General features: G+C 27.1%; 2 protein-coding genes across 6 annotated transcripts; both read left to right on the top strand.

Annotated features, from left to right (window-relative positions):
• Window positions 1-818: 818 nt before the first annotated feature.
• On the top strand, window positions 819-18,874 carry LOC136075307 (uncharacterized). 5 transcript variants are annotated; one of them, XM_065788018.1, is made up of 5 exons: window positions 819-1,063; window positions 1,699-1,731; window positions 5,951-6,227; window positions 17,003-17,099; window positions 18,368-18,874. In XM_065788018.1, exons 2-5 carry the CDS (start codon window positions 1,715-1,717, stop codon window positions 18,757-18,759), a joined length of 783 nt encoding a protein of 260 aa, XP_065644090.1. In that variant the 5' UTR covers window positions 819-1,063; window positions 1,699-1,714; the 3' UTR covers window positions 18,760-18,874. The 5 variants fall into 5 exon arrangements, with proteins under 5 accessions (XP_065644090.1, XP_065644093.1, XP_065644088.1 ...); XM_065788021.1 differs by having other exon boundaries at window positions 859-1,063; window positions 5,918-6,194; XM_065788016.1 differs by having other exon boundaries at window positions 864-1,063; window positions 5,918-6,227.
• A 6,423-nt stretch (window positions 18,875-25,297) lies between these two features.
• LOC136074373 (uncharacterized) lies at window positions 25,298-25,660 on the top strand. The gene has a single exon (XM_065786680.1). The coding sequence runs from the start codon at window positions 25,298-25,300 to the stop codon at window positions 25,658-25,660; it is 363 nt and encodes a 120-aa protein (XP_065642752.1).
• Window positions 25,661-27,546: the final 1,886 nt, after the last annotated feature.

Below are 27,546 nucleotides of genomic sequence, written 5' to 3'. Positions count from 1 at the left end.
ATTTTATAGCAATGGAAAAAAGTACAACAGAACCACAATAGTTAAGTTTTTAAACTAGAAAGACAAAAAAACTGCGTTGGATAACTATGTTCAGTTAAAATTGTGGAACGTTCGATTTTACGTAAACGAAATTACACCGAAAGAACTTTAGAATTGCTAAAACAGTTATTTAAAGAAGCAAAAGATTTGAGAGCCATAAGTAAATATGCTAAAGTTGTATATAATAAATTTGTAACGCAACTCTTAAGAAAATCTTTTATGTTAGAGTTGTTGATTTTATCTTTATTATTATTTTTTTAATTTTTATCGTTTTTAAATGCTAAAATAGATTCAAATCGCTTAAAGAATTTTAATATTTTTCAATTCAATGATTTTATACTTAACAAAGCGATCCGAATCGATCCGATCCAATTCGAAGTTATTTTAGTGAAACAGATGCTTAACAAAGCAACTGCAGTTGTTTTTATAATTTTTAATGCAATTCATATAAATATAGGAAGTAAAAAAAAAATTTTGAAAATCTTTGCAAAAGTTTTGAGGAAAATCTAACTATTTTTAGTGTAATATGTTTAACTGAAACTTAGTGTAGTTCTGATGACTCAAATTTAGATAATAATTTTAAAATAAGGGGGTATAATTTGATTTCATTAGGGTGGAAAACAAATAAACGCGGCGGTGGTTTAATTATTTATGTAAAAGAAAACCTACGGATTATATTAGGCATAAACGAGTATTTCTGACGTCAATAAAGAGGTTTTTACGATTGAAATATTGATCAATAAAACGAAAAACATTATGATTAACTGTTATTATTGCCCACCTACTGGCGAAATAAAAACATTTAGTACATTTTTACATGACGATTTTATAAATAAAAGCAACCACGAAAAGAAATTACTTTACATATAGGTGATCTGAATTTAAATTGCTTTGAGTATCACCTCAAAAAAGACATTAATGGGTTTTATAATAGCCTATTTGAAAATGGAGCAGTTGCTCGATTAAACAAACCAACTAGAATTACTCAAACAACAACTAAAAATAGATTGTTTAGATCAAACTAGTAAGTTCAAGTTTTGGTTGATCTATCAATTTTTTTTGGCATAATGTGACAAGGTTTCTTTTCGCTGCTGTAAAAAAAAGCTCATAAATACGTTTTAAAACAAGCTCTCTAACGCAAATTTTTATAGTCTTTTAATTACTATGAACTCATTCCAAGCTTTTTTACATTCAATAAGTTCTTTCATTTATAATTAAAAACAAAAAAAAAAAATTTTCAATATCTTTGAAGGTTGAAATTACTCCAATAGATTAAAGTTTAATATTATTTTAACAATAAGCCGCTACCACTATACTTTACTAAATATGGTGCAACTAAAGTATTTACATGTTTTATTACGCGCTTTATTACAACATTATTATACGCTTTAAACATTTTTTCTATATATCAGTCAATTGTCGCAGTAGCGACGTAGTCGCTACTACGTAAAATTATTAAAAAAAAATACTAAGTAACTACTAATTACTACGTAAAACTTTACTAAGTAACACAAAAGAACAAAAACATTTTATCCTTTTGTTTTACTTTGCTTCAATTTTAACATTATTTTAAATTTTTTAAATAAGTGGAAATATAAGTAAAATTAAAAGTGGAAAAAAGTGAAAAATTATGAAAATATTTTAACATTTGTTTTTTAGATAAAGACATTTGTTGATGGATCAATTTATAAAGTATAGTATTTTTTAAATTGTTTTTTATTTTATAAAATTCTTCTTACAAAACCTTTTTTAAAAATTTTGTTTCAATACATTTTTAATTTAATGTTTCAAGGTAAAAATTGGTTATTTATTTTCTGAATTAATGATTTCAAGGGTTTTCATGTGAAATTAAATACGCGAAGTAGACCTGAGTAAAAAAATGTTGCAATTATGTTGCAATTATTAGCAAAACATATTATGAAGTGCAGAATATTATAGCAACGATTTATAGCAAAAGTAAATATAAATATAGTAAGGTTGTGGTGGTAAGTAGTTGATTTTACAAATGTTGTGAAGCTCTATCATTAACTTGAGAGCTAGTTTAGGAATTAGGTTTCAGCAAAGAAACTCAAGCACTTGCTGATGGTGTAACCAGTGAGTGATGAAATATCTTGTGATTAATTTTAAGACAGCAGTATTAATTTGAACACATAGCTGAAGTGACGTCGCACATAAATTTGCTCTGATCTTTAAAAAAATATAGAGTTCTTGCAGAGTTCTGACTCAATTCCCTTCTCCTAATCTTTCAAATTCATTTTATTTTTTGTAAAGTTTTTTTCTTCATTGAAAAACCAGTTTCTATTGAGTTTTGTTAAAAAATAGGTAATGAGGAAAATTTCTTTTGAACTTTACCACAGATTGACTTTTAAGTATTTTTCAAACACTTTTATGTGTTTTTTATAAACATAGTTTTACGCCTTTGTTAAATCTTGCTGCTCAAATAATTTTCCCATATTTGCGTTGAGGTGCTCGGGCAATTCTTATTTCTCAATTACATAACTGATCTACTAGACAAAATACTACACTATTTTTAAATGTATGCAAACGACTGTAAAATAACCAGTGTTATCAAATAAAAACAAAAATACCATAAAACTCCAAGTTAAAATTTACCAAGCAGTAATGTTGTCACACACATGTCTCATATCTTTTAATGTCAATAAGTGCACAGTCATGCACAACAACAAAAAAATCAACTGCAATCTACACAATAAACAGAACTGTTGGTTAGCTGTATCTGCTATCGTGCACAGTATTTGTATGAAATTAAGGTTTTCTAATTACTGATGATTTATAGGTCAGAAAACAATTATTCACGAATACATCATCTTGAAACCGTATACTAGGCATACTCTAAAGTGCTTTTTGAAACCATCGTTTTGTACAATGGTGCATATTGTATATTTTACATGTTCGCCCGAACTTAAGATTTGCACCATGCTCACCATATCTAGCTCAATATATAGCTCAATTTGAGCCAGGTTAACACTGAGCTACAGAACACATTTCTACAATAAAGCACTCACCCTACACTCAGCAACATTAAACACTATACCTGGCAACGCTAACCGAACGGAGAGCAATAGGAAATTATATCGAATAATACAAAATCAACTGTGTCTTGGTAAAACTTGCTATTTTGCAAAAGAATGAGATAGAGTCTATTTAGTTTAACTAATATTCAAAGTTTGCAAATCATTTAGTTAATTGGTTTGCAATTTGAAGTTGACATTATAAAATATTTTTTTTATTTTTATGTGTATGTTTGTTTATAATTATTAATATATAAAAATAATATATATATATATATATATATACATATATATATATATATATATATATATTTATATATATATATAAATATAAAAATATATATTTATATATATATATATATATATATATATATATATATATATATACATATATATATATATATATATATATATATATATATATATATGAATATATATATATATATATATATATATATATATATATATATATATATATATATATATATATATATATATATATATATATATATATATATATATATATACAGTTTTAAAATGTATTCTAAAAAACAGGGTGCTCAATGTTCTAAAAAGAACAGAGCAATTATAAATTAGTAGAAAATCACTTAACAAAAATTTTTCTCATTCAACATTGTGTTTCATCAATAAAGACTCATCAGAAATGAATGATCAAATTAATCAAACTTTAATTTATACTAAAAATTAAATTACAAGAAGTCGCAAATATCTTAACTACTGTAAATTTTCACACATTTGTGAACTTTCCTGACACTATTATAAAAAGAATTCATTAGAAATGATTATGTATGTTTTTTTTTTTAATTTTCAAAGGGGGATTTAATGTAACTATTATTTGAGCTCATTTATTTTTATAGTTTTTTAGGAGAAACTTATATTCGTGCCTAAATTTAAAAATTAATTCGGATTTTTTGTTTAATACGCATTTTTGGTTTGCATGAGTAAATATTTCAAACTTTTCTTGTAGGCATAGTATGCATTTTTGCAAATATTGTTATATGCAGGCGCTGTTTTAAGGATGGACCAATTCAAATATGATATATAATATAATATGATATGATATAAAATCATCAATACTTTTAAAATATGATATATAATATATGATATATATTATAATATGATATATAATATAATATGATATGATATAAAATCATCAATACTTTTACCTTTTAATTCCCATATGTATTTTGAAAGCATGGTGTCTTTTGAATTCTTTTTATTTTTCAAAGATTGCTTATGATGGGCAAAACGTTTTTTCCATTCTCCCTCTGTTATGCCAATATATTGTGTATCAGGTACATTCTGAGAGGAAACAACACATTTATATACCACATTTTTTGATAAACAACTTCCACTCATTGGACAATTGTTTTTTTTTTTTACAATTACATTTTTCTGTAGCTTTTTTATTTAGGATTTCTTTTTTGTTTAACAAAGCATTATTGTAACCGTTTATAATTTTTTTCATTCTTTTTGTGCAACTGCAGCCTACTTAACTGTATTTCGATTAAAATTTTTATGTAATTTATTAGAGGACGGGAAATGCTTATCGACCAATTTTGTTTTTTAAAAGTTGTTTATCAAAAAATGTGGTATATAAATCTGTTGTTTCTTCTAAGAATGTACCTGATACACATATATTAGCATAACAGAATCTTCGAAAAATAAAATGTATTCAGAAGACAACGTGCCGTCAAAGTTTATATGGGAATTAAAAGGTAAAAGTATTGATGATTTTATACTGAATTGGTCCATCCTTAAAACAGCGCCTGCATATAAAAATATTTGCAAAAAATGCATACTATGCCTACAAGAAAAGTTTGAAATAATTACTCATGCAAACCAAAAATGCTTATTAAACAAAAAATGCAGTTGCACAAAAAGTATAAAAAGAATTATAAACGGTCACAATAATGCTTTGTTAAACAAAAAAGAAATCCTAAATAAAAAAGCTACAGAAAAATGTAATTTTAAAAAAAAAACAATTGTCCAATGAGTGGAAGTTGTTTATCAAAAAATGTGGTATATAAATGTGTTGTTTCCTCTCAGAATGTACCTGATACACAATATATTGGCATAACAGAGGGAGAATGGAAAAAACGTTTTGCCCATCATAAGCAATCTTTGAAAAATAAAAAGTATTCAAAAGACACCATGCTGTCAAAATATATATGGGAATAAAAACGTAAAAGTATTGATGATTTTATACTGAATTGGTCTATCCTTAAAACAGCACCTGCATATAACAATATTTGCAAAAAATGCATACTATGCCAACAAAAAAAGTTTGAAATAATTACACATGCAAACCAAAAATGCTTAATAAACAAAAAATCCGAATTAATTTCTAAATGTAGGCACGAAAATAAGTTTCTCCTAAAAAGCTATAAAAATAAATGAGCCCAAATAATAGCTACATTAAATCCCCCTTTTGAAATTAAAAAATAAAAATAAGCATAAGTAATCATTTCTAATGAATTCTTTTTATAAAAGTGTCAGCAAATTCCACAAATGTGTAAAAATATACAGTAGTTAAGATATTTGCGACTTCTGGTAATTTAATTTTTAGTATAAATTGAAGTTTGATTAATTTGATCATTCATTTTTGATGAGTCTTAATTGATGAAACACAGTGTTGAATGAGAAAAATTTTTAATAAGTGATTTTCTACTAATTTATAATTGCTCTGTTCTTTTAAGAACATTGAGAACTCTATTTTGTAGAATACATTTTAAAATTGTTTAAATATATATATATATATATATATATATATATATATATATATATATATATATATATATATATATATATATATGTTTATAAAGATTTGTTTACATTTGGGCAACATCTTTTACTAGCATCAGTTCTATAATAACAAGGCTACCATGCTTATCATACGCAAACTTTAACTTAATACCAAATAAATACTATTGGGGAGTCATTGAATCATCATTTTATGCAGATAGTATTAATAATTGCGGAACCTACCGTGTCAGAAGTCCTGCTTGTGAATATGCCAACTATAATGAAAATCAACGTACTTGCGAGTTGATGTCCTCAAAGGCTGACACATCAAACAGTTCAGCCAATCAACAATGGAAAGTAATAATAACTGATTTTACAAACAACACAAATGTGAGAATGTTCTTACATAATTTTAATATGATGTTATTTCTATTTTTTGTTATTATTTAACTCATTGTTACCTTCAATGCTATTTTATAAAGATAACGTAAGTGTCAATTTTTCGATAGATTAGCATACATTTTATATTGGTTTATTTATATATATATATATATATATATATATATATATATATATATATATATATATATATATATACATATATATATATATATATATATATACATATATATATATGTATATATATATATATATATATATGTATATATATATATATATGTATATATATATATATATGTATATGTATATATATATATATATGTGTATATATATATATATATATATATATATATATATATATATATATATACACATATGTATATGTATATATATATATATATATATATATATATATATATATATATATATATATATATATATATATATATATATATATATATATACATATATATATACATATATATATGTATATATATATATATATGTATATATATTTGATTTTTTGACGAGATTAAAAAATTAACTACATGGTTTTTACTACTAAAAGTTTCATGCGTTTAGCAATCATCAGGTAAAAAATACATTGTTTTTTTCGTTAAAAAATATACTCAATAAACATCGTGGCGTTCAAAAACAGTTATAAAACTATAACTATTTGCGAGCATCGTTTGGTTTTTTAATCTTTGGGCTCGTGGTTGTCAAGCAAGAACTTGTTTTCGTGACGGCACTTAGAAATAATTTCTGTTTTTTTAATAATTTTTGCTTTCCTTTGTATGACATTATGCAAAGTTTTTCATGAAGGCAAAGCAAGCATTTTTTTTGTTACGTTGCTGTAGACAAGGACTTGTTTAATTATTGACCAACTTAATTTTGGTGTTATTTTTAAGTTTTCTTTTATCTGCCATATATACTTTGAAAGGGTGGTTGAATTTTTCATCTTTTTATTTGCGAATGAGTGTTTGTGGTTTTTAACGCCACGATGTTTATTGCGTATATTTTTTAACGAAAAAAACAATGTATTTTTTACCTGATGATTGCTAAACGCATGAAACTTTTAGTAGTAAAAATCATGTAGTTATTTTTCAATTCTCGTCAAAAAATCAATTATATAGCTCTGATAGCATTCATCGAGCACTCTTGCTGAATATATGCTCACAGCAAAATTAAACTTATTTATGTATATATATATATATATATATATATATATATATATATATCTATATATATATATATATATATATATATATATATATATATATATAATATATGTAATATAAATAATCTTTATTATACACATTGACAGGGCGGGCGCGAGTAGATGTCAAATAGGGGTTGTTGTAAGCGTCATTTTAATAATCGGGTAAACACTTTAATGTTTGAATGTTTCTTTTAAGTTCTATATAATATTGCAACGATGATCTGCTATTAGAAGTTAAGAAAGAATCATAATCGGTTAGTTTTTAAGCCAAATTTTGTCGCAAAAACAAATATTTAAATTAACTCTATTTACAAAATCCACTTTAAAAGAAATTGAAAAGAAAGTGGAATTGCTTTTTTGAAACATTTTTGATAGAAATTGGGTTTTAAAGGCTTTGCAAAGACACTAAAAATAGATTGTAATGTAATTATGGTAACTCCACCTCCTTTTTTTTATTACTATGGTATTTGTTGTAGGAATTGTGAGAAGTGCCAAAATGTTTAGTCTTTATTTTGTCACCACTATATGCATTAATTTCATGCTTTCTTCTATATTCCTCGTCGAATATTACCACTACTTATGATGCAGTTACTTACCACTACTTAAACATTTAAGTTTTAATCCTTTCGCTTTTTACTTTTAATCACTTGTATCCAATTAACTTTTAACATAACTTTTTAAAAAAACTAAAGAATTATATGCACATATGAGGTGTGAATTTTCAAAAAGTCCTAATTTTGAGTAAATTGATTTTGAGAAATCAACGAAAAACTGGGCTAGCTATACGTAAACAACAGCAGGTATTGTTGTTTTCGTTATTTATTATTAAGACCCGGCTGTTATTAGATTTAATATTTACATGGATAATAGATTTTAGTATATAAAATTAGAAAATGGAGTAAACTCAAAACATTTATTCTTGTGACTATGCATTTCTTGAAAAAATACTCCTCATATTTAAGGGATATGTTCTATAATAAATTATCATATTTAATTGATATATTTTAATAATATTAACTATGATTGTTGTAATGTTGAAAAATTAAAAAAAAAAAAATTAAGATATTCTAAATTAAAAAAAAAAAAGTAACCAGATAAAATAAGTTTTATAATAAACCATCGCCTTTATGATCCCTAAAATCGGAGGGATTATGATGCACTCTAACAATTTATACCAAAGGCCTATACAAAAGGCCATTGTAAGCCGTGAGTGGGGGACTTTTATTACAGTAGTACAAGATGAAAGCACACACATTTTAATGGTTATGCTAGATAATCGATCTTAGAAAGTTTTTGAGTTTTTAAAATTAAGATCGTTTATTTTTTTTATTTTCGATAACTTGTATTAGTAATGTTTTTTATTTTAAATATTTTTACTTTAACTTTTTGCTCTCAAGTATTTTCTAACAATATTAGGACTTAAAAAGTTAGCATCTTATTATTATGGCTAATAATCTGGTATAGCTGAAACATTTTCTATGAAACATTGTATGTAATTGATATGAAACTTTTGAAATTTCCAAATAACTATACCAAATAGATGCCAAAAAGTGTTGTATGTATGGCTGCAAATTACCAAATCACCAAAAACATGAAGGCTGTAAAAGTTTAACAGTTTATTGATTTACTAGGTACAAAGAACAGTTTATTGATTATTAGATATAAAGAACAAAGAAGTATTAAGGTTCAAAATATTAAAAACCCTAAAAAATTATCTACAGACAAAGTGGTTTTTTATACCAATTGCAATTGCCAGAATATTTGAAAGAGTTACTATACACAGTAAACAATGACCAAGATACCATGCTTTAAATGGCCAAAAACACATATAATTCAAATCGCTACTGCATATACAAATCTGCAAACAGCACAGAGCAACATTAAAACATTCTAGCGTCGTTCAAAACGTTACAATTGATAAAATAACTACTAAGTAATCTCTGAATACTTTAAATTCTACTTGTAACAAACATGATTATAAAAAGAATTACTATTAAATATACAATTTTTATGGAAATTCTCGATTTTTTGTCGAAGTTTTCAAAATTTACATTTTGAAACAAATCATTGAGGAAGAAAACGTTTCATTAAATTTAATCTAGAAACTGTATTGTTGATTCCTTGTCAAAGTTTAAGAAAATAACTCATTTTTTTAAATGTCTAGAAAAATCATGACAAAAACATTCAGCAAAAAAAATTAGTTTTGTCTGCAGAGCAAGGCGGAAAACTAAATAAACAACTTTAATTTTTTTATTTGAATAATTTTCAACGTCTCGTGCTTTATGCAATTATTTAAAACCTGAATTTTAACTACCATTAATTAGTACAAGAAACACTATTCTTCAAGCAACTTACTTTATTTCCAAAACCAATGATCGCAGCTTTTTATTCAAAATTATGAGCGAAGTTTTTGGTAGCATTTTTTACTTATTTATAAATTTTATTTATTTTTTCTACAATAAAAAGTATAAGTAAAAAGTGATACCGTACCATATTGTCGTTACCATGTTGGAACATTATTTGGTAAATCTCTAGGTTATTATTCATTATTGGCTAAAACTGTATTGGGAATTTTGTCTCAAAGATGAACCTAAATTTTTATTAAGGATAATTTTAATTTCAGACTTAAACTCAAACTTTATGTTTAAACAAATAAACTCCACCATTAGACTTATAAAACCATCTTTTGTTGATATAAAAGTTGTTATATGTGATTGTTATTGTGTGAGTGAAGCATTTTTTAAATTAAATTGCAAAATTTTAGGTAAGTTTTGGAAAACAGAGAATAAGGGTTTATTTCTAGTTTGACTTTGGTCATCTTTTGAAAAACATTAGAGATCTATGGCATTGGGTAAAAGAAAAAGTGTACACTTATAATGATATTCAAAAAGAAGTTAGGTGGGAGCACCTTAAATGTTTCTATTATTTAGAATCACAAAGGTTTTTTAATTTGTAAGACAATAAATTTGCAAATGCTTCAAATTCAATAGAAAGACAGTGTTTTAATGGCCTAGGAGTTTTATTCAGATAAAGTATATAATGCCTGCCTAGCTATTTTTCTCAAATAATTTTAAATTCTGTACAGATACGGTGACATTTATAAATAAAGTACTAACCTAACGGAAAAGTTTGAAAATAAAACGCAGTGGAGCTGATGTAAGACGCAATGATCCTTTAGAATTAATAATTTTTAATCCTAACGAGTGCGGTCTTAATACTCAACTTCAGTTTAATGAATGTCTTTAAAATATTTTGTAAAGAATGCACAAGAGTTAATCTACTATCTAGCAATAACTGACAAATCGAATCACCATACTTACTACGACACTGTTGAACAAGGTAAACGCCATTGAAGAACTAGTCACGATTACGCTATCTTTAGCACTTTTTTCATAAATGCTCAGCAAAATATAGAAAGAAAAAAGTTTAATAATAACAACAATATATCGTTGTTATTATTAAATATTAACATAAATACTTTTACTAAACTATAAAAAAATTATCTCTTAGACTGTTTTATAATAAAGAGTTTGGTGACTACCTTAATACTTTAGTTTGTGGGTAATGTATGGCAATATTTGGTGACTACCTTAAGCATAAAGTTTTTAGGATAAAGCATGGCAATATTTGCTTGCTTTTTATTCATTAAACAATAAAGTTAATTGTAAGTTTTTTATTTATTGTTTATTAGCAGTTTGTGATTTTCTTTTTATTAAATTTATTATTATTTTTGTATTATTATTATAAAATAATTTTATTAAAACAAGAAAATATGTTACAAATTGACTTATATATTTTTAAACATATATTGTGCCAAATGTTGCTGAAATCTAATAGATAACTTACGTTAAAAGTGTTTTATCTTAAAATTAGTTTATTAAAAGTGTTCTTAAAGTGTTCTTAAAAGTGTTCTTAAAAGTGTTCTTAAAAGTGTTATTAAAAGTGTTCTTAAAAGTGTTATTAAAAGTGTTATTAAATATGTTATTAAAAGTGTTATTAAAAGTGTTACTAAAAGTGTTATAAAAAGTGTTCTTAAAAGTGTTCTTAAAAGTGTTATTAAAGTGTTATCAAAAGTGTTATCAAAAGTGTTATCAAAAATAAAAATAAAAGTGTTTTACTTATCATAAGTTTAACTCTATTAGTCAAAATTAATAGACATGTTTTCTCAGTCTTGACATTTTTTTTCTAAATAATTTTATTAATTTTATTAATTTTCTAAATAATTTTTTTCTAAATAATTTTCTAAATAAATTTTACTAAAAAACTTTTATTCTTTTATATAAACATTTGAAAAGTATAAATAACTTGAATTGATTCAATCTTATACAATTTGGTAGCAGACTAAAAATCTTTATCTCAAAAAAAATAAATAATAGTAATAATAAGCCTCCAATCACGGCTTACGGTTGTGCGATAAACAGATCTTAAGTAAAGATCGCTAGAAAATTAATTCTTTATATAAAATTTATTTCGATAAACTTTACAACTTCAAGTTATCAGTGTTCTATATATGCACAGATCCATAAAATATCTAATTTGAGGTTTATGAAAATCTAGTGAGACCAACCTGTGTTTTTTACATCATAATCTTCATATACTTTATAAGTTCAAATCATCAATGTTCTATTCTGCACATAAATCTTTAAATAGATTTGTGTACGGAATAGTTTCCACTAGATTTTTATGAGACTCAAATTTGAGATGTCAAATTAAAAAATTTGACGTGACAAAAACAGTGTTATTTCATTATGTATATCTAGTGAAATAACACTGTTTTCATTCACGACATTTTTCTTTGGCGCAGACGGACTGATGAACATGTTAAAACAGAAAAGGTTTTTGTTTCAGTTCTTGTCGCAGCTCTGGGTTCATCTGAACGACTAGAATTATCTAATAATAATATATTACTATTGTCAAGTTCTTTAGATATAAACGTAGTTCTCTCTCAACATGAAAGATAAATAAATTTTTTAAATTTATCATTTATAAATTTAATTTTTTGATCCTGAAGAATTCAGATCAATTTAACTTTTAATAATAATACCTAGTAAAATATTGTTTGCAATAGAATTTTCTGACAGTATTTCATACGGTTCGACGAGAGAATTTTCAAAAATTAGAGGTCTTCTATGTCCATGGGCCCCACATTCTAAAACAAAGCCCTACGCTGGGTCCGTCTGCGGGCCATTTTTTTTGGGGAAAAAAATTTATTTTTTCTCGCAAAATATATTTTCAAAAATATTTTTTCTTCGCAAAATATTTTCGAAAAATTAATAAAAATTTAGGTCATTTTTCATATATCTGCCTAACTTCCATAAAGCTATAAGATGGTACTATATATTGGCGCTCTCCATCTGAAATCAATTTGAGCCATGTACGAGGGTCATCAAGAGTTATCTCAAGTTATCAAGAGTATTTTTGATTACATGAGAATTAAATGTATTATCTGCGTTTAATTTTTTTTCTGCCACAACATCGTTAGACTTATCTCTTGTGTCTTGTCCATCAGAAGCAGTGGATCCATGCGCATTTCTTTGTCTTACTTTTCACCTATTGAATCTATTTCAAAATGATTTTCAGCTCTGACATCAATGCTAAAGTTAGGCTCTCTGCAATCCTCAATTTTACCATTAAAATAATTTTCATTTTTATATCAAAATAACTTGGTTATTGCTTGACAACCAAGAGATTCTTTTGGTCTTATCTCGTTTTTAAGTTTTCTCTTTTTAGCTCCAGATTTATGATTGTAAGTTGAGTTTGACATGGTGTTTGAATGACTTGACAATCTAAAAAAATAATTTTCCTTTCGAGATATCATTTAAACTCTGTACAACAAACGTATCTTTTAAGGAAGTAAAAGTTTAGTTTTGAAACATCAGAACCATAATATTTTCAAATGATGTATGTCTGAAATCAAATAAGTTCGAAATAAATTATTTTCCTTTTTTAGTTTATTGATTTGCAAACAAATTTCAACTAAGGTAAAAGGATTAACCTGAAGTATTATGGACCAAATCATGCTAACCAATCTACTAAAGAACTTTTATATGAGAAAAATGCCGGAATTAGTTTCCACAACGGTTCGCATAACAGTTTTAAGACCATAGCGCTCTTAAGTCCATGTTGAGCTTCTTTTTTTTTGTTAACTCACCTCCTCAAGGCCAAGAAAGCCACTACAGACGAGGCTACTTATTTGTAGTTTTAACCCTCTCTCAACTCTATAACTCCGAAACACAAACCTTGACCAACAAGGCCGCTGCGCAGAGAAACGAGTTGAGCGCGTACTACCAGGGACGTGGTGAGGATCGAACTCGGAACCTCTCGCTTATGAAGCGAGCGCTCGACCACTACACCACTACTGCTACTAGTTAACGTTAACGACTACTTGTTAACGTTAACGACTAATAACTTGTATTTTATAACAAAGATGAGTTTAGCTTCAGGAATCGCTCAAAGAAATCAAGGTAAAAAAATACCTCCGGACCCCAGTGCTACAGTACCGCCATCCCCTCCTTTGTGGGGCCATGGCTATGTCTCAACGACAACGGGTTACTTTTTTAAATAAAAATGTTGCAATAAATAAATAATATAAATATTTTTTAAAATGATAACAAATCACTAAAAAATATCAAGAATATTAAATCAGATATAGTTTAATATGTTAATTCTTCTAGCAATAAATAATACTTAAAAAAAGTTTCAAGTGTGTTTCCAAATTTTTTATATAGGTAAAAAAAGAATTCAGAATGCTAGATGTTTTTTATGATTCTCGTTAAAACAAAATATTTGGACAACCACTTAGTTTTTAACTTTTAAGAGTTGAAAAAACACTCTTGTTAGAATTTCAAAAGGCTAAAATATTTAGGGATACCATTTTCAGTTGTTTTCAGACAAATATTTAGAATATACTTTTTTAATAGGGAACATCAGATTAAACATTAGGTTGTAGTGCTTCCAATATTGTTTAGATAATCATAAATTTCTGCATAAAATCATTATTTTTCCTGCTGAGTATATTTTATGATGTTTGCTTCACTTACCCTTTTTACTTTCTATATTCCACTACAAAACGCTAGATTAAAAAATCTTAAAATGCTAAGTGAATGAAGCATAATTAAAAAAAAATTAAAAGATATTTTATTCAATTTCTTCTCTACGTTATTAAATGAATACTTGCCTAAAATATACTGCTATATAGTTCAATTATCAATCCTCCTTCAAAACATACTTTGGTAATTTTTTTGCGAGTGCGAAAGTGTGTTTTGATATTCCTTTGAAGTAGTAAATAATTTAGATATGGGATGGTCATTTAATCTTAGAGTTAAACTAAATAACAAGTCAAGATGTAATGTTTCAAAGAGATGTCATAGAGATGAAAAAAAAAGTAGTTAAAAGAAATGGGTGAGTGGTGATGAATCACCTATAAACATGGTTGGGCAGCAATTATTTTAGGAAAATTTTGTTTAAGATCTAAGAACAGTTAACAAACGACTTGGTGTCATTGAAATTTTAAAGGGGAAGGAATAATGTTCAATTTTTACTAAATAATCTGTTCAAGTTAAAAGGACTAAAAACTTTGTTTTTTATTATTATTACATTAAGAAACTAAAATTGAAGTGTTTAGTTTTTAAGTATTGTAATTTCAATAATATGTTTAGATATCTCCTAGGTTTAAACAAGTAAGAGTTGACGAAGATAGTATCAAATGTTTTGGGACTAATAAAGCAAGCCTTAAGAGACCTCCGTGGACCTCAGATTACTAAGCTATTACCAATTGCTCAACGAGCACTCCAAACAAAAAATCTTAACAAGTCTTTTTTGAAGCGTTGAGATGCAAAATATCAAAAGCACATCACAAAAAAAAAAGGCAGAAAACTGTATTTATAAGATGTGTCCATAACTGCACAAAAGAAATGGCGTATAACTATCTTAATGAGCTATTTGAAAGACTAATAAAAAAATAATATTTTCATTGATGTAAATCAAGTAGAAGCAGGTGTATGGCTGGGAGATATTGATACCACTAAATTTTACAATCATGATGAACCCCCCATCCCCAGTTTGTAAACTATGGAGTTGATGATACTCCTAATAGTTTAGTATATCGTAGGAGAGAGGAAAGTTATCAAAAGACGATAAAAAAAGATAGGTAATGCGGGACTGTACATTCATTTGCTTCCTTCGAAGAAGATATAGCAATGTGCCACATATTCAAGAAAAAAGAGATTAGTGCCCCATATGACTTCAAAGAAGCAGTTAAATAAACTTCAAATCTTCTAATCTCCACAAATGACAGTGGCAGCGAAGCTCACAATACATTTTGAAGTATTGTGAGCTTCGCTGATTTATTCCAGAACAAAACGTATTATTCTGTTTTCGCTGATTTTGGATTATATATAGATCTTACTTTTATAATTTTTGTTTAATATTTTTTTAAGTTTGTTTTTGTTACATTTCATATTTAATTCTTAAAAAAAGTTAATGTAGTTTATTCTAAAGAAATTTAAAATGCGATTTTAAGAAAATTGGATTTATTCTGTGTAAGCATCTTTTTGCACTGTTTTTTAGAGCCTTGCAGCTAACTTTTTGACAGCATTTTGAAAACTTATTTTCAGAAGGTTTCAAAAAAATTTATGACTTTCTTCAACGTTTATTTAATCTCGAATGTCTTCTAAAGATAATATTCAATTTTTTCTTCTTTATGACTTAACACTCTACCCTTTGTTCAGATTATTTATGGCTTTAGATATTTAATAGAAAAATTTGGGTTTTATGTTGATTATCTTAAAACCGGAAGTTCTGAGGTCCCACTGCATTCTGAGATCCCATTACCAGTAGAACTACACAAAACCTTGTATATTCGCTGAAACTATTTTTTAAGTGCTTAAGGAAAATTACTAAAATGAAAAAAAAATAAAATCAAAGTTGTAGAAAATTCATTTAGATTATCGAAAATAAAATTGGGATTTGTTGTTATTTGCGCAACTGGTTTAATGAGTTGCGCAAGTTGGTACGAAGCTTCTCATTGAACATTTACTAACCTGATGAGCATACATGCTCAAATTTTTGAGGTAACAACTTTGAAAAATTTTTCATAAAGTAACATTGACCATACCAGTTTATAGAAAACGGTAAGGTCAATGCTAAGAGTAGGGTTTTATAATGTGGTATTAGGGAGATCAAAATATTCAATTTTCTTTGAGAATCTTATATTACCGATTATCATTGTGCCTTCTCCAAATCAATCTAGAAGCAGTGAGCTAACATGATTGTAGTTCTCTTTACTTGTGTAGATACATACATACATACATACATACATACATACATACATACATACATACATACATACATACATACATACATACATACATACATACATACATACATACATACATACATACATACATACATACATACATACATACATACATACGTACATACATACATACATACATACGCACATAACTTTTTCCAATCTTTGCTTTTTAAATGTTGATAATCCCCACAAACACTGTAAAATGCCATACAGTTTTATTATTTTTTTTAGATTGGTCCTATTTGTGAAGAAAACAATCCGTGCGGAAGTTTATATTGTAGAGATATATGTTTATCAGATTCCTTGGTCCATGCATACATTTGCTTAGGTATTTTTTAGTTGGTTTTTTATTAATTTTTTTAAGAATCGCCGATCACTGCTTTAATGATATCTTTTCTGGAGAAGATCTCTTTTCGTTTACTTTAATTACAGTGATACCATGAAGATTCCTTCTAGGTACTAAACTATTTAATTTTTACGTCAACAATCTTCCTGAATAACCTATACGCTAGATTGGTTCTAAATATTGAGGATAAAGCCACGTGAACCAATTTCGATTAAAAGTTATTTCTTTTTGATTTCATAACACAACTACTCTAGCTAATTTTAGCACTGTAAGCTTGGACTCGTTCATATGAGGTGTAAATTTTTACTGAAAAAAAATTTTTTTTAAACAGTTGTATTGCAATGATCTTATTTAATAAAGCAGCCGTGGTGCAGTGGTAGCGCACTTGCTTCAGAAACAAAGGATCCGTGGTGTGAACCCCACCCTTTGGGAAAGTATTGCAACATCATAAATTTTCTCATAAATGCACTTTTGTGGTGCTCTATAATAAGACTGAATGGATTTCTTGGGGCACCTAAAAATATATTAATAATGATAAAAAAACAACTTTGCTATTCCTTGGTTATTTACTGACATCATACTTACACAACCGTCTACTATATATCTTTTTAGATTATTTTTGCTACTTAAATCCTCAAAATTACAAACTAACAATTACACATCAAACTTAGCTACCAGTTTTCTTTTTATCTTTTATTGTTTAAATTGAACGCTATTGCCATATCTGGGTTCGGTCTTCAAGCTATGCTTGTTTTTTTTAAAACTATATTCAAAGGCGTGTTGTGAATATTGTTTAATTTTCTCTTGCGGCCGAACGGGCCCTTAGTCAACTTTTTTTTAAAGTTACATTATTTCTTTACTATAAATAACATCATAGACGTTACTTAAAATAGTGAGTTTATCTTATTCATCTAACAAAATTTATTGTACAATTCGTTGTCATGGTGAGTAGTACTTTTACTAATCCTCATTCACAGTAACTTTTGTGATAAAAAATTTTGAAATCCCAAAAGAATCTCAATAGTTCTTTTCCCTTGATGTATTTTCTTGATTGATATAATTTAAAGGTTTACAATTTATTTTAATGAAAACTGCATACTTGATTTTTAACCGTCTTCCTTTTGTACTTAGCAAATCCTAACTTGAATAAAGGCTGCGTTGTGGAAGTATAACAAAAAACACAGTAAAGATACTTATTTTTTTAGCCTTGATTAAAAGTATGATTGTTTGTTTTTATTCTTTAATTATAGCAGGATCAAATGACGTGTCGACATTAGGAATTCCATCTTTGTCAGTTACGTATTCATCATTTACTGCACCAAGTAAAGCAATTGACGGATCTTTAAATACTGCCGCAATATCCACTCCTGATGGTTACAATAAGTGGTTTAAACTAGATCTGAAACTTATTTTTCGAGTATATCAAATTACTGTTTGGAACCATTCTGCTAACACATTCAGAATGAATGGCAACAAACTGACGGTTAGTGTGAACGACAAATCATCTGATTATTTTCTGATTGGTATATTAAGCTCCAACATAGAACAAGTTTTTACGGGATCATATATTATTAGATATATTTTAATCACAAAGAGCGATTATGACGCACTTCAAGTTGCAGAAATCAATGTTTTTGTTTAAAGATTGATAAACAACGTATTTTGTATAAGAACCCAAATAAATCTAATCTTTTGGGCTATTACTTTGAAAACCTTTTTTTATTATTATGAAGCAATAATAAGTAATATAATCTAAACTAAATTTTTTTCTTCCAGAGATACCTATAAATTTTTTCTCAATACAAAAATAAGTGTCATATACAAATGTATAAAACTATAAAATGCATAAAAAATATAAAACTTATGAAAGTTCATCAAACGGCAAGCATGAGAGTAGTTTTAAGTCGTCGTGGATCTATGGTCGTAACCGACAATTTAAAAAAACTTAACAACCAATGAGTTTCACTAAACAAAATTTTCTAAAGGATATACTACATTACTTAAAAGTACTTTCCTTGTTTTGAACACCACACGCCATTTAATTGAAAAGTTTACTTGCATAACTTTTCTATAACTTAAAAAATGTTTTTTCAATAATTAAAGATTAAAGTTTCTTTACTCGTACATCAAAACTTTATTCTAGCTTATTTATTATTGTTATACTCCACTCTAGGGGCGCAGTCAGCATTTTTTAATCTTAAAGATAGCTATCGGATCAAACTCCAAACATTTATATGTTTATACTTATGTCACATAAGATTGCGTTGCAGAAAATTGCGATGATTGGAGCTTGGGAACAAAAAAGCCCCAAAGTTTTGTCTCCCCCTGCCCCAAACGTGAGAGCAACAAGTTGACAAAACATTTTTTGTGCTATTTTTAACTAAACTTATATTCATCAATAAATTTTAAATTTCATAGTAATATATTTTAGCATTCAAAAATTATGACCATATAAAGTTTAAACCTTTGAAGGGGTTGCAAGTTTTATATTGTCATAATTTTTGAACGCTGAGAGATAATACTATGAAACTTAAAATTTATAAATTAATATAAGTCTAGTTGTATATTGTACAAAAAATATTTCATCAACTTTTTGCTCTCACGTTTGGGGCAGGGGGAGACAAAATTTTGGGGCTTTTTTGTACCTAAGCCCAAATCATCGCAATTTTTTGCAAAGCATCCTTATTTGACATAAGTATAAACATGTAAATGTTTGGAGTTTGCTCCATGTTTGGAAGTTAGCTATCTCAAAGACCAAAAAATAGTGGCGGCGCCCCTGCTCCACTCATTTAACTTGAAGTTTATGAAATAGTTATTTTTTTCTGCCTTGCCGTTGCTATTCATTATTGTTATTAATTTTAATGTTAAAGTTCAACTTTGATGTAGTTTTCTTTTGTTACTAAAACGTATCTTTAGCATAGTCCTAAGGCATTTTAATGCAGTTGAACTTCCTTTTTTTGAATGCTTGCATGGTACACCGCAATGAAACCTGGTGCAAAAAAGTTAAAATGAAATCACTATTTGAACTAATTCATCAATCACAAAAAAACCCAATCTTCACCTTCCTCAAAAAAAAAAATATTTATATATATTTTCATTAACTTTTTATATCTCATATATTTAGAATTATTGAAAATTTAATTTCGTTTTAGGATATAGTATATTTCTCTTTAATATATCAACTAAATAGTTGTTTGTATGTTACAAGCCAAACATATATCCTTTATTTTTAATAAAAACGCAATGTTAAGCGCTATTCTATCGAGGTAGCAAAAGTGATGATGGTATGGAAAATTGTCAACGAACCTCAAAACACTCTGATAGCAGTTGGCATATTTATGTCTTTGAACTGGAGGATGACGATCTCCTTCAGCTTGTAGGATTTCAACAATGTTTTTAAATTCTCATTTTAAAATGTATCTAAGGCTTCCATAATGTCAAATGTGATGCCATACAAAGTAATTGAAATCGACAATGCCAACTATTAGTATAAGCGTTTCTTTTAAACTGTACGCATTTTCAAAGTAGTACATTTACAATGTATTGCCAACTTTTTTTTTGGTTTGATATTGGTCGTGTAAACTTGTGACCCTGATATATTTCTAAATATTAAATAATAAATGGAAAAAGCAGCCTTTAGTATTTCAATGTCTTCCAAAATAGTGCAAATTGAATTTATGACAGCAATTTCAAATTCTATAGAGTATTTCTTGCAGTTTTGAGAAATCTCATTTATTTGTATTGTTAAGCGAATTAAAAACTGAAAAAAAAAAACTCAGTATACCCTATTCAACATGCATTGCTTACAAACTGACATGTTTTCAACTGGTTATGTAACATGTTAGGAGTAAGTAAAGGATACCTATAAGATATGTATATATGCAATAATACTGCTTTTTTAGATATTTTTAGACAGGTTTGTGCGTACCATGTTTTTAACAACCCCATCCATGTACATACGTATTATTTGTAAAAAACTTGAGACTTAAAGTTATAAATTTTTAGTTAAGGGCATTCGAAAGAAGCGGTTAATTAAGAGTGAAATTTTGTTCTAAACTTTTAATTAAAAAAAATTAAAAGTTATAAACTTAATTGTTTTTAAACAAGCAGTTTATTGCGTTTATAAAAGGAAAGTATATAAGCGTTTATAGAAGGAAAGTTACGGCAGTGTCTGCTTATAAACACGAACTGGTATAAGAAAGGCTAACAATCTAAAAACATTTACGCAAATAGAGGAGAGTGACCTAAAACGGGCCATTTTTCATAAAATGAAAGAATCAACTAACTGTAACCATCCAAACGTTACAAACCAAAGTTTTTTTCAGGAAATTTGGTTTATGTTCAACAATTTAAGATCAGAAAATTAAAGGTTTAAATATGTCTCACATTAAGAAACAACCGTTCAACAATGAAATGCAAGGAGCCCATTTTACCGTGAAAGTAGCCTAAAACGGGCGCCTTAATTTAATTTCTGAATAAAACCTGATTATTGATTAAAAATTGACTTCAACTATAGTCAAACTAAATAATCTTTTTCTCAAAAAATTTTTAACAGTTGTTCTTTTAAACACCCTTTTTGCCAAAAATTAACTATGAAAAAAACAATTTTTTGGATGGTTTTCAAAAAAAGGTTGATGATCAGCTGCACAATATTCTACAGTTATATTTGTAATAATTATTGTCCAAGCAAGAAATTTGATAGAAACCAATCTCACCTTAGGTGTCCGTTTTAGACCACTTTCCCCAATAATCTTTGCATAAATGAAAACAGGGGTACCATTTGTTTGAGTTAAGAATAACGGGTGATGCGGATGTTATCGGACAAATCCTAATTTCATTATTTGAGCATAATAATAAGTTTTTGTAGTTTTATGCGTAGGTATAAACGTTCTATAAAATATAAACTTTATTATTTGAAACACAATTATTTAAAATGAGGTTAAATGCAGCTGAACAAGAATCTTTTCGAAAGCGACTAAAAATGTTTTTTGTAAATAAACCTAATATTAAAAAAAAAAAAAAAATCGTAAATCATTTTGAAAAGAAGGGTTTGCTCGAAGTACAATATATGATAACCTAAAAAGAATTGAAACTGTTCAATCGTTTTCTGATAGAAAGCACTCTGGTCGTCCGACATCCTGGACTAGAGAAAAGAAAGCCGAATTAACGAGACATGTCAACAATCGAAAAGGGGTCAGTCAGAGAAAAATAGGTATTAAATTCGGTGTAAATCAATCGAAAAAAAAAAATGAATATCAAATATAGAAAACGCGAAAAGACTCCAAAATACACTATAGAACAACAAATAAAGGCAAAGAATAGAAGCAGGAAACTAGTTAACCAACTCTATAACACAAAATCGCTTCTACTCATCGATGACGAAAAATACTTTTGTTTTGGGACAACATGCCTGGAAATTCTGGATACTACACAAACAACAAAAAGACATGCACAGAAAGTGTTCGTTTTATAGGAAAAGAGGAATTTCCAAAAAAATTATTAATGTGGATAGCCATATCTGACCGTGGTAAGTCCAAGCCATTATTTCGTACTTCCAAGGCTGTAGAGATCAATTCATCAATCTATATTAATGAATGTTTAGAAAAACGACTTCTTCCATTTATTCACAAGTATCATGGAGACTTTAACTATTTATTTTGGCCAGATTTAACAAGTTCTCATTATTCTAAAGATTCTTTAATTTGGATGGACCAATATGTCTATTACGTTGATAAAGAATCCAATCCCCCAAATGTGCCTCAAGCACGACCAACTGAAAATTTTTTACGAAAGTTTACGAAAGAGATTGGCAAGCTTCAACAGAGCAAGTTTTGATTGATCGCATTAAACTGAAACTACAAGATATTGATTTAAACTTTATACAGTCGCATATGAAAGGCGTCAGAGCAAATTTGAGATCAATTGCAGATCGTGGTGTTTTTTCATATAAAAAATTATACATTTTTATTAAATGATAAATGCTTTATTTAAAAAAAATATAATATTAGTTTGTTTTTTTATTCATAAATAAGTTATTGACGTTTTTATTTTGTCCGATAACTTCCGTATCACCCGTTAAGTTACTCAATTAGGAACAATATTTTTTTAAATTTTTTGACAATCTAATTCAAGTTTAAAATTATTAAACTGCGCATTAGCATACGTTTATTTGCAATTTAAAAGTTGTATTTTTGGATAGTCGCTACTTTCAAATCGACTGTCCGATTAATTGTTAGATTATATTTTCTTTAAAAACTAAATGTTTTTGACTAAATGTTAACAAAATTCAACTTGTTGTCTCAATTTCAAGGTTAAGAATAGTTCTGCACAAGTCAAACTTATTCTAAACCTTGAACATGCATTGCAAAAATACTGATATCTTTTCAATTGATTATGCTACTATTGATAAAACTTTTTATAAAATAGTAATGGCGTACATACTTTATACACAAAGAATGTACGCAGCGAAAGCACTGATTTTGACCTTTCAGACCACGTTGCGCGCCTAATATGCTTTTAACAACCCCAGTCTATGTACATAGGCATTATTTATAACAAAATCTAGACTTTCTTTGAAAATTTAAAAACGTAAATATATAAGCTCTAAACATTTAGTTTGGAACATTTGAAACTAGCGACTATCCACAAGTGAAATTATTGTTATACCTATTAGTTCGGAAAAAAGTAACAGTTTAGAACGTTTTTTAAAAGAGCCAGTAATATACAGATAGAAAAAAAAGTTTCAAAAGAATTCGACGACATCTTATAAACTAAAAGAGGGAGCCATAAAATGATATTGTTTCAAATTTTTTACAATGTATTGTGCACAAAATAGTTAGACTACTTTCTTTCACTTTATTTCCCATGTTATTTATAAGCAAATAAAAGGAATAGCTGGTACCTAATTCAGAAACAAACAAATATAGACTTTTTATGTTTTGCAAATTCATTGCCTTTTGTTAAAAAATAAAAAATAAAAACAAGAAAATTGACGAAAAGAAATGACGAAGATAGTCACATCATGTAGGGCATTTCCATTTTTGTACCTAAATTTTTTTCTTTGTTTTTGAAAGAAAAAGCTGGGGTTTGAAGCAATATACATACTATTATGATTATCTTAAAGAATAATTATAACAAAAATATTATTATCATATTTTAGGCAGAGCCGTAATAAGGTGGAGGCTGAGAACGCTATAGCCATAGGCTCACGAAAAAAAATAGACCCACTAAAAATCAGATAAAATAAATATAAAATGTACGCCCACTCTTAAAAAAAATAACAACAAATAAAAAGGCCCGTTTTAAAAAACGTCAAAAAGGCAAAAACAACCAAATTGTCAACAATCGGATATTTAAACTCCCGGCCTCACATACTAAATGTTTTACTATCAAACATCTAGACACTGTAAAAAAATGCTTATCTAGAAAAATATAAACTTTTTAATAGACACTGCAACAATATATTTTACCTCGTTGCACTAATTGTCTTTTCATTTTGTTTTCATTTTGTTTACATACCACCTCAATAAAAAAAATTTAGTGCAGACTGTTCGCCTGTTATATTATTTGTATAATGTTTTCTTTTTATTGAAATAAAAATTAATAATTATAAAAAAATGTAAATGCGGATGGGAGAAAGTAAAAATTAAGTAAGAAGAAGAAAAACTTTACAAAAAAAGTTCTTTGTAAAAAATAAAAAACTAATAATTGTCAAAACATGGAAAGTGTTTTAAGCACGTCAAAAGGTATATTTCCAGCTGATACGTTTAAACAATGTTGTTTAAAATCTTTTTTTTTTTCGAGAGGAATTAAGCCGTGAGAAAGTTAAGCGTGATTGGTATTGTTATTCTGTGCTAATTGTAACCTATTGGCAAAAGCCGAAGAAGTTACTGTTAGCAACTAGTGGTTATTACAATTAGGATAATGCAGCAAGGGATTTAAGTCTCCATAAAGTCAGTACTTTGCACATATATAGTATTAAAAAAGGTATTTATATAAAAACTACAGGGAAGAAAATAGATAAAAGTCTTGTAGAACAGTACACGTTTGAAAAGTACTATTAGCGTCAAATTCTCAAATAAATTTTAAGTGTAATTAAATTATTATCGGCGAGAGGTCTTGCTTTTTGAAGAAATAACAAAATTATTAGATATGTGAACAATGGAAATTATTTAGGATTTATGGAGTTACTAGCGGAATTTGACCAATTTCTTTCAGAACACATTCAACAACGCCCTAACAAAGGTAGAAGCCACATATCATATTTGTCATCAACAACTTGTGATGAACATATTTTAATTATAAGTGATCAGTTAATGAGGCAGGTCATACAAGAATTAAATAATAAAAAATACTTTTCTGTCTCAGTAGACTCGACACCAGATGTTTCGCATTCTGACCAGTTACCATCGATAATTCGATATGTAATAACAAGGGGACCAATTGAACATTTTATAGAATTTATTTCTATATATGAGCATACTCCTGAGAGCTTGGAAAAAATATTACTTGCATTTTTAGAAAAGAAGGGCATAAGCATTTAAAAGTGTAGAGGACAATTGTGTGACAATATATCAAACATGAGTGGAAAATACAGTGGTATGCAAGCCTGAATTCGCAAAGAAAATAGTTTAGCTGGAAACATTCAATGTTGTGAATATTCTCCAAATCTTTTTGGTCAAAACGTTGTCGACAGCTGTCTACTTACAGTTTATTTTTTTAACTTCGTTCAAAAACTGTTTGTGTTTTTCTCTGGTTCAACACACCGATGAAATCTACTGGCTTTACTCCTTTAACGAATACCTACATTTAACAACTTTCGGATACATGGTGGTCTGCTCACCACGATGCAGTTGATGCACTGCAGAAAGAATAGAAAACAATTCAACAGTCTTTTTAGTATGTTTGAATTAACAACTGAGACAACAGATACGACTATCGTGATGCAGAAGCAGATGATGCTGACGCTGGATTGATGTCTTTAAAGAAATTTAAAATCTTTGAATCTCTACATACAGTGTTATAGATAATATAATTGGTTTTTTGTCTCAAGTTAATATTTTAAAATATTTAAAATTGTATTTAATTGAAATACTCCATGAATACCTTGAGCCTCAGTTATCCAATAAAATTATCCATTATTTTGTATGAAGAAAGTACATTTTGGCACATTTTAAAGTACCAAAATGTACTTTCTTCATACAAAACATAACATATAGTTTAAAATATTTAAAAAAAAGTGGTTTTTAATGTTTGCAATTTAGATTACACCAGCCTAAAAATCTTAAATCTTACAACATGTGAAGACAGAAGAACTAAAACAGATGCTAATAATTATTTTTAAATAATAAGATAGGTTTAGCAATATTTAATAATCAAAGTCAAACTCGTCAATCAACCCACATTTTATTATGCTTAAAAATTAGATAAATATTTATCTTCTTTTTTGTTAGTATAAACGGCTTCTTTTTGATTGAAATATACAACTTTTTTATGTCATATATTACTTTTTTATGTTTTAAAGTTCTTTAGGCAACGTTCCATAAATAAAATAATGTAAATAATGTAAATAATGTAAATAATGTAAATAATGTAAATAATGTAAATAATGTAAATAATGTAAATAATGTAAATAATGTAAATAATGTAAATAATGTAAATAATGTAAATAATGTAAATAATGTAAATAATGTAAATAATGTAAATAATGTAAATAATGTAAATAATGTAAATAATGTAAATAATGTAAATAATGTAAATAATGTAAATAATGTAAATAATGTAAATACAAATTATTTTTAGTCTTCTTACCCTTTTTTTTATTTTGCTTATTTTTATTTACAATTCTTTTTTTTATTTTATATATTTAAAAATGATATTTGGTTATAATTGTAGAATATTTTACTAGAATAAGTTACTATGCTTAAAGAACTCTTAAGCAGGTTCAAGGAAAGGATGACAACATCAGATAAAGTAGTAAAATATTAACTTAACTAAATTTATATTATATGTGCAATTTTTAATACTAAATTATTTATACTTATTGAAGTTTAACGATATGTTCAATCTTATATTGGTCAATACTATTTAGCAAAGCTTAGAAAAATTATTATTTCTTAAATTTTTTGTAATATAATTGACAGTTTTAAAGTAAAGTATAGTCATCTTGTTAGCAAAAGTAAAGCTATCCATAAAAAAAAAAATTATGGAGTATGAATGGTTATGAAGTTTAGAGTCTTATTGGAGTGCCTTAAAATTAGAAGTTGTTTACCAAAACTATTTCAATTCCAATCACTCTACAGTTGAAAACCATCAATAGTTTGTAGTTTTAGTGTAAGTTCAAGTTTTAGTTCAAGTTTTAGTGTTAGTTCAAGTTTTAGTGTAAGTTCAAGTTTTAGTTCAAGTTTTAGTGTAAGTTCAAGTTTTAGTT

This window comes from Hydra vulgaris, chromosome 01, assembly GCF_038396675.1.
Source record: "Hydra vulgaris chromosome 01, alternate assembly HydraT2T_AEP".
Taxonomy (NCBI): Eukaryota; Metazoa; Cnidaria; class Hydrozoa; order Anthoathecata; family Hydridae; genus Hydra; species Hydra vulgaris.
Note: the sequence above shows the minus strand (reverse complement) of the source record. Positions and strands in the feature narration are given on the sequence as shown.

Bases quoted from the DNA above. Each gene is read 5' to 3' on its own strand.
- LOC136074373 (XM_065786680.1), top strand. From the start codon at position 25,298: ATGGAGTTACTAGCGGAATTTGACCAATTTCTTTCAGAACACATTCAA.
- LOC136075307 (XM_065788016.1), top strand. The intron at 6,228-17,002 runs GTGAGAATGTTC...TATTTTTTTTAG, and splicing joins ATTTTACAAACAACACAAAT to ATTGGTCCTATTTGTGAAGA. The intron at 17,100-18,367 runs GTATTTTTTAGT...CTTTAATTATAG, and splicing joins CCATGCATACATTTGCTTAG to CAGGATCAAATGACGTGTCG.